Below are 11,844 nucleotides of genomic sequence, written 5' to 3'. Positions count from 1 at the left end.
CGCAACGCACAGGAGGAGAAGACGACGAGGAAAAGCTTTGGCCAACAGAAACGCGAGAAGTGGCCATCGTGGAGGGCTCCTGCATAGGGCAACCATACACGCACTTACTTGTTCTCAATGCTGCATCTTAAAATTCCGAAGGGTTAATTCATGATCACACACAAATTGTTCACTGAACCTAACATAGAAGAGTAACAACCATGTGTCGGCAGGTTGTTCAATGAACCTAAAATGGAAGAGTAAGAACCCTATGTCAGCTGGATTAAATCTGCAGTACATATTGCATCAAAGTTATGATAATATCTATGACTTTATGCCAAAAAGAGGGAGGCTGGGGTCAAGGGGAAAAGTGAGGGCCCAGCTAGGACAAAATGTTAAGTATGACTAAAAGCATAACGAGCATAGTGCAGATTCTTCAAACGGAAATACATTTGTACACCCAAACATGAGTGTGGGTGTACTCTTTGCTGTTGGATCGTTGGAGATTCGTGCAAGATGCCATGTGAGAGAAGCCATTTTTATCTATTTCCTCCATTTTCTGGAAAGGTAGTAGGTCCCATGTACAGGGGCAAAAGCCACCCCGCTGCTGCTTTTCCTCTCTCCCGACAAGGCATATCATTGATAAACACATCTAAGACATGGATGATATTACACATCACAAGTATCCAGTACAAGAATGATTTCCTTCCTTAAATGTCATCGGCTAACAAGGATCCCAAAATAAACACTTGAACTACTTTGATAACTTGGTACTGAACGAGAGGAAGGCATTGCTAACTGGCAATCAAAACACTAACTGACGATAAACTCCTGCGTGACGACCAAATAAGAATCAAAGGAGCCGAGCCCAGACGCGTCGCAGCATGATGCTCCAAACGCCTTCGTCGCCAAAACGTTGACGGTGGCTAAGCACCTCGTCGACGCTTGGTACCCAGCATATGAAGAAGAGTTGCCGTCCTCAAGCTGTACAATCACAGCTGCAAGCTCGACGCCACCGGCGCCCATGTTCTCCGCCACATGCTCCTCCTCGACGACATGGCCGGCAACAACCTGCGTTTTTTGCTGTTGTTGAAACCCAGACACTGTATGGACTCGAAAATAGCTTGGGTTTCCAGATTACAATCGATGGAGAATCGAACTCACCTCGTCATGTACAAAGATCACGATCCCTTCGTTCTCCTCCCCATCGGCAGGGTATGCTTCTTCAGCATCGCCATGGCCATCGTATCCAACGCTGGGTTTCACGTAACCTGAATCCCCATGTCCGATCTAAAGTCAGAAAATTAGCATAGACAGGTAGACAGAAGAGATGTATCCCAACGTCTTATTTTTTTGGATGGTTGCTAGACTGAGAAAATTAGCAATTACATAAGAGATTCGTACTGTTTTTTGCCTATTTACTTTTTCTAAGTGGAACCAGTGTAGCAAGTTGAGCTACAGAGACAGAAAATGGAAAACTGATTGCTAGTTTTCTTTGCATTGACAGATTGCTAGTGTTCTTTGCATGGACAGAATAGATTGCTAGTGTTCTTTGCATTGACAGAATAGATTGCTAGTGTTCTTTTCATAGATAGAATAGATTGCTAGTGTTCTTTGCATAGACAGAATAGATTGCTAGTGTTCTTTGCATTGATAGAATATAAAGCATTGACAAAATAGATTGCTAGATGCCGCTGCCCAATTTTATATTCTATATTGAAGACCTGTGCGCCTTTGTTTTGTGAACTAATCAATCAACTTGGAAACAAATATGCAAGAATTATACCATCAACCTGGAAACAATTCGGGACTCACGTCATGGAAATAATCTGATACAAAAACCATATGCTACAAATCCTAGGTGAAAGAGAGAAGATAAGAGGTATAGAATACTGCACATTTGGATCCAAAATTAATGAATCTGGAAAACATGAGAAACCACATTCGGATTTGTCCCAAAAATATGCATATACAAACAAATGTGCAGCATCAGAAATTCCACAGGGAAAAGATGGTCAACTTGTACATGCGACTGCGAACGCATGCTACATGAAAGAAAAACATAGTACTCAAGTAGTTTTTCTCAGTAAATGGAAGAAAAAAATAGTGTGCATGTGATGCATGGAACATGAAGATGAAAGCTGAACAACAACTACTGGATCTGGGTCGAACCGGAACACATCGCGAACAACAGATTCCCTCCAGATACATGACCAAAGTACCAGGAACAGCAGCAAAAGTGGAAGCAAGTCTAGATCGTAAAAGAAACCAAATCCGATCGAAAAATAAATGCGAAGAACAAACCAGGCTCCAGGTCGTCACCTCCCTTCCTACCTCCGCCCCCTGCTTCTCTTCCGGATGCAGACAACGTCCCTAGTCCCTTCTCGCGCGAGCCACCTCCCCAGTACCTTCTCGCCCGAGCCGGCGAGCCGCCTCCCTTTGCGCGCGAGAAGCTGCTTCCCGGCGTCAAATGTCGCGGGATCTCTTCCCGGCGTCAAATGTCGGAGTAATTTCGGGGCAGATGGCGCTAGGCCACGCCTGGTGAAGTGGAGCTCTCAGGCCTCCCGGTCCAGACCACCCATGCGTGGGTGTACAAAATCCACACTCTTCTTCAAAAAGAGATGTAATAAAATATATTAATGCCTATGCAAGCAATCCTACAAAAACTATCGAATTAAAATTAGAAATCTAAACATGTGCACTGGCTTTATCTTGTAAAATAGACCATCAAGCTAATACCCTACTTGGCTGTACAGTAAGCAACTCCCACCTAATTTGAGGGCTGCTACCCAACTGCTTCGGACCCGCTCCACGAACTGCAGAAAAACCAAGAACAAGTCTCAAATTCGTTGCTCACCTGCAGATAGGTTGGAGACGGTGAGGTTGCTGGCACGGACACTTCAAACCCCCTCCTCGCTCAGGCGCGCGCTCCCTGCCGCCGCCGCCATCGCTCGGGAGCACCTGTTGTTGATGTAGGATTGTTTGGTTCTGTTGTTGATGTAGGATTGTTTGGTTCCATCGTCGTCTCCAGCTCCCTTCCTCCTTGTGCCATATACAAAGCAGCCAAACGACCTCTCTGGCTACCACTGGCAGTCATGGCTACCTCCAACCATTAGAGCCCAACATCCCCTGCTTGATATCCTCCTTCTCTTCTTCCTCAGACCTGAACACATTGTGTTAAGAAATAACATCAATTATAGCAATTAAAAATCAGAGTGTTGGAGGGAGAGAGAGAAGATGAGGAGGGGGCTGAGGTTTGGGAAAAGATTACGTTGCAGAAACGGCCGTCGAGCAGCACGCTGGACACCGATGGCCACGCCCCTGAGCGGGCCGAACGGCTCCTCAATTTCCGAGACGACGCCCGAACCCGTGGACGGTGGCGGCTGCGCAAGGGAGGAGCGGCGGCGGAAGCTGGCGAGGGCAGAGTAGTCATCGCTCCAACCCCTTGAGGCTCTCCCCTTCTGCTGCACCAAGCTCCATCCTCTTCCTCACTTGCGGTGGCCGGCACAGCTCCGCCTCCCCGGCGGCCACCCCTCCCGCCCCTTTGCGCCCTCCTCCTACCGCATCCCCTCCAACCAAGTCGTCACTGCCGCCGCCACCCACAGGGAAATGAGTAAGTAGAAGCTGTCACAAGCAAGTATCAGACAAATCTCTAGCTACTGACGGTGACCAGCTGTGTAGAACAATAGACACACCTTGATAGTACAACAGAGTAATACATGCAATGCTATAATGAGAAGAACATATATGACCGGAGCAAACATGAATAATACAAATTTAAAATGAAACTACTCATTGCCATAATATACTTGCTGTATGTAATGCTATAAACCGTGAGAACAAAACTGGGGACTCTATATAAGAGAGAACCAAACTTATGCATGCAACATGTGGAATCCAGTACATCCAGATTTCATGGATATGGATTTCATGGATGTGCAAGCACCAAGGAGTAAAATTGCATAGTATGTGGGGTGATCACCAGCAGCCCACAAAGGCCGTCGAGGCATGTAGATTATACTAATTACCTGACCATCCAACATCCTTCCATCATGTTTGACGCCTGAAGGTTTTCCTTCGTTGGTGCCTTTACCGGCTGTATTTTCTATTTCATCTGCATGCCAAACATGGTGTGATTAACATCTAACTTCAATGGTTTACATATTACATGGAAATTAACAAAATATACTAAAATAGTTATATAAGTTGGGGTAGAACCTTCAGCTGGTGCTTGTCTTTGACATCTTGCTTAGCAAGTGCCCATATCAGTTCAGGGTCAATTTTAGACTGTCAACAAGTGACGAAGTCTGAAGGTGATGCTTCTAGCCTACAAGCATGCTCAAATCCTCAAGTCTTGTGCTCTTTTCGAATATTGGCCCACTCTATAGATGCTATGAGTACCTGAAACAGAACATGTGCAACCTCTTCAAATCTATTTCGAAAGATACAAAACCAGATCAGCTAAAGCTTCTACAACACAGATTAATTGTAATACAGTGGATTATCATCAATAGCACAAAATAATACCTCAAAATGCCTACATGATAGGCAACTGGGAGTAACATTCAATGACACCTATTCTACCAAACTAACCAGCGGTGTGACAAAAGTTTTCGTCAAACAGTGAGATTGGACGGTAGAAAAGCAACAAAGTGAAAGATCAAACCGTCAGCAAGGGGTGTCGCTGAGCTTCTCTGAGAAGCTGAGTATCACGGCACCCTCTGAACTCTAAAGTGTAATAATTCATGAGGTAACCATATTAAAGGTTATTGTTGGGGGACTACTGACACTAAATTTCATTTATTCTTTATAATGGATAATTGTTTACTAACAGTCCTAGGCCAGAGATATTTTTGGTAAACTCATGTTTCTAAAAAATAATGTACTCACCAACCAAGAATGGACTATCAAACACAAGGATAACCCACATAACCTGGAAAGCTACAGGAAATATTTCTCAGAGCATGAATAGCATATAACATCCTGATACATACAATGACATTTTCTGTGCTTTATATACTTAAGGAATATTTTGTTACTAACAATAAGCACCAATTAACCAATTGCTCGGGTTAAACTTGATTGTGTTCACAAGAGAGATAAATCTCTTCTTTCTCGGTCCTGCGCACATTGTGTTCAGGAAAAGAATCAATTAGCTAGCAATTGAAAATCAGAGTGCTTTACTCAAGAAAAAGAAAAAGACCAGAACGCTAGAGGATGACAACTATGAAGCACCTCAATAACAAACACACGGTCGCAAACCATCCTAAACCCAATGCCTAATGCGGGTTGTGTACATATAATTTCAAGCTCAGACATGTCACAAACAAATTTGCACAATTACTTGTTTATAATTAATTACCTCGTTTGAAGATACGGTATCTACAACTACCTGCTTGTGTCTGATCTGAGCGGACTGCACCACCAGCGCACGGGACGCAGAGGCCACATCAGTAAGTAAACCTGATGATGTCTTGCTCCCTTAAATCAGATTGTGAGAACCATTTTCTTAAAAAATAGAAAAGAAGGGACATGATGCGTTTTCTAGTAGAGCCATAACACTTAATTAAGATGCACAGGGACAACAATAATAGGGACATAACACTTAATTCAGATGCTAAATAAATAAGTACCAAGAAGAAGGACAATCATGGCAAAGGCTTGCATTATGTTGAAATGAAGATTTTCTTAATCTACATGCACTACTTTTATTTCAGTATACTAATGTAATAGTATCAATGAATTATAAAGAGCAAATAAAATCGGTAAAAGAATTATAGGTCATATATTCATAACGCATGTAGAAGGTCATCTCTAGTAATATGGATTGAGTTGGAATCTACATCAAATGAAGTAAATATAATTATGCATGTCAAGTACAGTACTGCTCCAAAATACTCTACATGTCAAGACGGGTGAAATATCCAGTGGTCTACTTTCCAAAAGAAAAACGTGAGGCAAATGGATGATTCATACGCTAACCACCATGTTCATGCATCATATACGAATTAGAAGGACACATTGGTACACTTCTCAAAGTATTAATGCATGAATGGGTAATCAAATTCTTAAATACGGCCTAGTGTACATCAATAAATTAGATTTGCGTCCAACTTTCAAAATATAAAGCCACCGATTTGTTTTCCAATGTTTGCCGCTTAGAGTTCATAACTTTGAAACATTTATCGATGTATTTGCTGCTGGAGATAAATCGGGGAATGCAACATAAGCCTTTCCCACAGCGAATCACTATTTTATTGTACATAGCAGTTTAACCTAAAATCTAACCATGTAGGGGAAAGAAGATATCATGGATTGTCACAATCACTATAGAAACAATCAAGACCGAAACAAGGATAAAAAAACAAAAAAAGAAGGAACAAAGCTTTCTCACCTCACCATGCCATCAAGAACTCACGCCAAGCCCCGGCAGCCACCCTCCCTGCCTGCAGCCTGAAGAGAGGAGATGTAGAATTTGAGAAAAACTATTGTGTGGACACAACAAAGCATAAGACACACGGAAAGAGAGGTGTGGAAGATGTGATTTCTTGTACCAGCCATGGACAATATTAACATAAATGCTGCATGTAATCGCAAGTGGTAAGATGCTGAGAACCTACCTGCTAGAAGAATCATACTCCTGTGTACTCATCTCAGACTTCAGTGGAGTAATACTTTGCAGGCATCTCTTACCATTTTAACGAAAGAAAGGACCAAATCTACAAAATAAGAGAGACAAAAATAAGTAAACATATAATACTTTGTTTCCTAAACAAAAAAAATACAGTCCTGAAAATAAGATAATTTATAGCCTAGTCAAGAGACATTGTGCTGCCTATCAACATTACAAAGCCATAAGAAATGGTTCACATGGCAAGACTGACCAGGTGCTTAAAATAGTCCTAGAATGGCACACTTAGAAATATAGACAAAAAATGAAAGAATATAAAGACTCTATATAATGCTAACGAAAAATGTGAAGAACCAACAATTAGTGTACAGTTTTTTAGTGCTGAACTAAACTAAATACAAAATTATAGATGGAAAATTCACCCTCCTCTAACACAACAGTTTTGACCAGTACTGGTCGCCTCCTTCCTACAAATCACCTTCCCAGGACTCTTCTTTTTGCTCAGATCCATGACAAAGCTGCAAAAACAGCAGCAAATCCATCGGACCATCAACAATTTTATAATGAGCTGAATAATAGTTACAACAATATTATTACGGCAACGTTGCTAATTAGTGTCCAGTGGAATCATTCAAGATTCAGAGCCATTCAGAACTTACTCCATTGCTGCCATCCTTTTGATGATGCCCAGGATAATCTGGAGGCTCCAAATAAGCTCGCATCAACAACCAGCGCCTTGCAAACCAACAAGGCCTTGAAGTTCTTCACCTTTATACCAACCTACTCAAGAAAGAAGCAAAAGTTAAACCTCAAAAGCGGTGGCTGCAAGATTTACTACTACACTAACCACATCAAATCAGCAAGATTACAGAGCTGAATAATAGTTACAACAATATTATTACGACAACGTTGGTAATATGCATAGTCTACGGAAATTTAGTCAAGGTTCATCAGTGCCGTTCTGCAGGTAACAATGTTGCATAAAACAGACTGATGATTGGATTGGATCCACCATGCCAGACAATCGTGGGAACACCATCTGCAGCAAGTAGCATGAACCTTGAAAAGCTAGTGGATCCTAGACATTAGAGAATAGATCTGACATACTCTATTGGCATGTACAGAAGCTTGCAAAGTCTTGTCTCCAGGCTGCATCATACCTGATAGAGTATGTCAAGGAACACATAACATGATTTTATTTCAACGAAAATATTGTATTTCTCTACGAAACCAACACCATTAGCCCATATGTATAATATGAATCAACAGTGAAAATTACAAATATTTATATAGCAAGATAAATGGACAAAGATGATGGTCAGTCACTGAAGTTTTTTCAAACAGATACATATAAAGGTTCCGCACAACAATAACGGTATCCTGATGCATAAAAAGTTAAAGGGTCACCTGGCCAAAAAAAAAATGCCATGCGACGGAGGAAAGTTAAAAGACACATCACCTACAACCAAATCCACATAATATTTTCCTAAAATGCATGCATAAACTAATGGTGACCTCAAATACATTGAGCATGTTCTTATATGTCTCTTTCTAATAGTTTTCAGGGGAGAAGAATATTCTGATCTTGAAACCAACCAAGGGGAGAACCTTCGTTTTTTTCATTCCAGCTAGAAAGTGGCAACAATATTACACATAAGTCTATAGAGTTGGATAAAGCTCATGTCATGGAAGCTAATAGCAGTATTAATTTGTACCGAGCCTAAAGTAGGTACTAACTCAATGCAGATAAATGGCTGGACATAATAACTGAAGACATTCATAGACTACATCTGTTGAATAGTTTCTACTGACTGGATTTAAATGCATTATGAGCGCCTGCCGTTTAGCAGTGAAGGTTGTATGATTCAAATGCACTGATTAGCTGCTGCCTGGGCGGAATCTGTTGTATCCTAAAGCAATCCCTGGGACCAATTGGAACACTGAACCGAAAATCTAGCTCTAAATTGACTACTGTGAGAATTACATATATCAGCTCGAAATTCCTCTGAGAACAAATAAGTTCATTTATGTATGTTTTCTGTACTTGAAAGTAACCAAACAAGGAGCATGTAATCATCCACTTACAGAAAAATATTCTAAATTTATTAAATTAGAACCAGTGGTGATTAGCTGGGAACATTTATCAAGACAAATAACTGAAGCAGTGATATGGGAAAACATATCTTGTTGAGGAAAATATTTATACACGGAACGATGCACAAAGTGCAAAAATGCATATATGCATATAGTTAGATGGCACCTCACGAATTGGCATGATTGTTTGTAGGAAACAAACACCATCTTCTCTGAACTCGATAAACTGGTAACAGTGATTCTCACATGAACTTTTCTGAAAACACAGGTTAAGCATGTTAAAGGAAGAGGAACTAAATTAGCACGTAGATTCAGCATATTCATAACAAGTTTATTCATTTGTCATTTGCAGGTTCACATCTACTGACAATGATTCAAGAACAAGCAGATATATGCAGATAAGAAAAAAGCAGCTGATATAATTTGATATTTAATGGTGGAATCAGAAAATAGGTGTGCATACCATGTCAAGCAAGACGCAGCCCATCCCAAAATCTTGAAAGGAAGGCCCACAGCAGGATAGCTTTGCTGCATGGCTACCAAGTTGTTCATTAATCCACAAGAAAATAATGACAGATCTGGACAACCATACAGTTTGGGAATTTTTATAAAAAGGACACGGAGAAATCAGATGGAGCAATGTTCACCTGGGGGTCTGTGACCTTCGATTTTGGCATGGGATGCCAAACGTAGAGAGTGAGGAAAGCAAATAACTTACGGAGTACAAATTCATGCACAAAAATAGGATCAGAAACTTGGGAAACCGAGTGAGAGACAAAAAGCAGCACACATTGGAGATATACTAAGTCCAGATTCCAAAACTTCAATATTACCAAAGATGAACGGGAGTATCCACTCCATCCAAATCTTCCAAAGTCTGCAGTATCTGCAGCAGATCCCTGACCGTGCACATCACTGCCAGATCGGGAAATACATGAGGTAGGGTTAGGATTTTACCTGTCAGATGTTAGGATGTGATGCTCCCCGCTGTAGGTGGAGCTCGCCTGCGCCCGTCCCAGTCAGAGGTCGCCGCGCCCGCCCGCCCCTTGCCGGAGCCGGAGCTCGCCGCGCTCGCTTACGGCCGCCCCCGCTAAAGCTAGAGCTCGCCCGCCCCTGTCTCTGGCCGCGCCCGTCGCCTCTTGTCGTCGTCGCCGCGGATCCACCCAGCGCCGGCCCATCTCTGGCCGCGCCCGTCGCCGCCGCGGATCCGCCCAGCGCCGGCCTGTGTCCGGCCGCGCGTGTCGCCTCCGGTCGTCACCGCCGCGGATCCGCCCCGCGCTGGCCCATCTCCGGCCGCGCCGGCGCCTCCGGTCGCGCCGGCCGCGTCCTGCCCAGCTTGCCGCCGCTCCGTTCCATTCCGACCGAGGTCGCCGATTGGGAGGAAGAGAGGAGGAGGCGGCTGATTGGGGCGAGGAGAGGAGGCGGGGATTGGGGACGAGGAGAGCGAGGCGACGGATTGGGTGTCTAGGTTTTCACCACGCGTGGAGAAGGAAGGTGACGCAGACCGGTGCCTCTGCCTGCCTCCGACCGCTGGACCCCGCACGTATTTGGCCCTACATGTCATGGACTCTCTTGGAAGCTGAACAAGTGGAAAAAGAACGACCGGATCTAACGGCTGTGGTGAAAAGTGGGAGTGTAATTTACTGTAGTAGAGTGGAACGGACGAACCAGATTCGTTTGCCCCTTTCAGATGGCTTGGTTGAGAGGGTAGTGTTTCAACATTTATAGGAGAAATGCATGCCGTATTGTTGTGAGTATATAGCTTTTTTCGCGAAAATGCAAAAAAAAATTGCAATTTGATGCATTGATAGAAAGAAGGTTATATGTACAGGTTCATGAGTGGACCAACACCATGCCATACAAATTTAACCCAAGAAACTAGTTTATGGGAGAAGTTGGCGAAGTCCTCGGGCTCCCGCGCTCGCCCACAATCGTGCTTCAGCTTTAATCGAGTCGAGTAGCAAGGTCACCGAGGGGCGCGCGTTGTCAAAGATGGCCACGTTCCACTGTTTCACGATCCACCATGCTGTGAGCATGAACACCGATGTGGGTGGATCAGATCCATGACATCATCTCGTACGAAGGTCCTGGAGAAAGCGCAACCGGTGAGGATATGCGCCATGTCAGATCCCACCATGCCATCCTTTCACCCGTCTAGTCAGATGAAAAACTTTACCCTTGGGAGCGCCCACAACTTCTAGTTTAGTTTCCACGAACCTGATACAATCGCTCCCTAGAAGAGGATGTTGCAACATGAAAAATCCTTGGGCTCCCGCGCTCACCCACGATCGTGCTTCAGCTTTCATTGTGTCTAGTTAGCAAGGTCACCGAGGGGCATGCGTTGTTGAAGACGGACGTGTTTCAGTGTTTCCAGATCCACCATGTTTGGAGCATGATCAACGATGTGGTCGCCTTCATCTGTGGGAGGGGATGCGGTGAATCGGATCCATGACAGCATCTCGTACCAAACGGTCCTAGAGAAGGCGGAACCGGTCAGGATATGCGTCATTGTGTCCTCGAATTGATCACATAGCGGGCAACTCACAGGGTGGGGTAGACCCTGCCATGCTAGCCATATGAAGAACTTCACCCTTGGTGGCGCCCACGACTTCTAGTTCAGCTTCCACGAACCTGATACAATCAGTACCTGGAAGAGGATGTTGCAATAGAAGCGCGATGAGTACTGGCCATCGGTCGTCCATCGCCATACTAACTAGTCAGGTGTGTCCGTCAGCTGCACACCCTACAATCATCTCCAAAGCTAGATATATTGCCAGAGGGCTAGCGGAGTCAAGGCGTCAACAATGTCTGTGATCCATCAACACTCAACATGAGCCTGCTCCACCATGCGTTGCTTCCTGTCTCGCTTTGGGATCAACGCATAGAGGTCTGGTGCTATCTCTCAGATCGGCTTCCCGTTGAGCCATCAGTCCTCCAAGAAAAATGTGGTGGACCAACACCGAACACCATGTAGGTGGATGCTTCGGATACTTCCCACTCATCCTTGGAGAAGTTCCTATCGCGCCAATGACAAGGTCGCAAGCGGTCTATGTGCATCCTCCACAACCGTCTCACCCTAAGGTTGGTTGTCATGCGAGCGAGGTACGGGATCCCTAACCCTCCATAGCAAGGAGGGTGAT

General features: G+C 43.9%; 1 protein-coding gene and 1 long non-coding RNA gene across 21 annotated transcripts; both read right to left on the bottom strand.

The window, feature by feature from the left end:
• Positions 1-615: 615 nt before the first annotated feature.
• On the bottom strand, positions 616-6,421 carry LOC127332752 (uncharacterized). 11 transcript variants are annotated; one of them, XR_007870636.2, is made up of 9 exons: positions 6,374-6,421; positions 5,342-5,460; positions 4,198-4,380; positions 4,008-4,093; positions 3,251-3,603; positions 2,837-3,142; positions 2,314-2,588; positions 1,144-1,250; positions 616-1,050 (listed from the first exon to the last, which is right to left on the bottom strand). It is a non-coding gene; the product is annotated as an uncharacterized lncRNA (long non-coding RNA). The 11 variants fall into 11 exon arrangements; XR_007870644.2 differs by having other exon boundaries at positions 2,724-3,142; positions 3,251-3,565; XR_007870645.2 differs by having other exon boundaries at positions 2,314-2,585; positions 2,724-3,142; positions 3,251-3,565.
• On the bottom strand, positions 6,419-10,334 carry LOC127332751 (uncharacterized). Of its 10 annotated transcripts, none has more exons than XR_011751618.1 (7): positions 9,352-10,334; positions 8,871-9,240; positions 7,718-8,017; positions 7,270-7,390; positions 7,033-7,128; positions 6,600-6,698; positions 6,419-6,432 (listed from the first exon to the last, which is right to left on the bottom strand). XR_011751618.1 is itself a non-coding variant. In XM_071826033.1 (7 exons), exons 1-5 carry the CDS (start codon positions 9,435-9,437, stop codon positions 7,112-7,114), a joined length of 387 nt encoding a protein of 128 aa, XP_071682134.1. In that variant the 5' UTR covers positions 9,438-10,334; the 3' UTR covers positions 6,419-6,432; positions 6,600-6,698; positions 7,089-7,111. The 10 variants fall into 10 exon arrangements, 5 of the variants coding, with proteins under 5 accessions (XP_071682134.1, XP_071682135.1, XP_071682133.1 ...); XR_011751619.1 differs by having other exon boundaries at positions 8,871-9,232; XR_011751620.1 differs by having other exon boundaries at positions 9,662-10,334.
• Positions 10,335-11,844: the final 1,510 nt, after the last annotated feature.

This window comes from Lolium perenne, chromosome 2, assembly GCF_019359855.2.
Source record: "Lolium perenne isolate Kyuss_39 chromosome 2, Kyuss_2.0, whole genome shotgun sequence".
NCBI lineage: Eukaryota > Viridiplantae > Streptophyta > Magnoliopsida > Poales > Poaceae > Lolium > Lolium perenne.
This window is presented reverse-complemented; position numbering and strand designations above follow the sequence as displayed.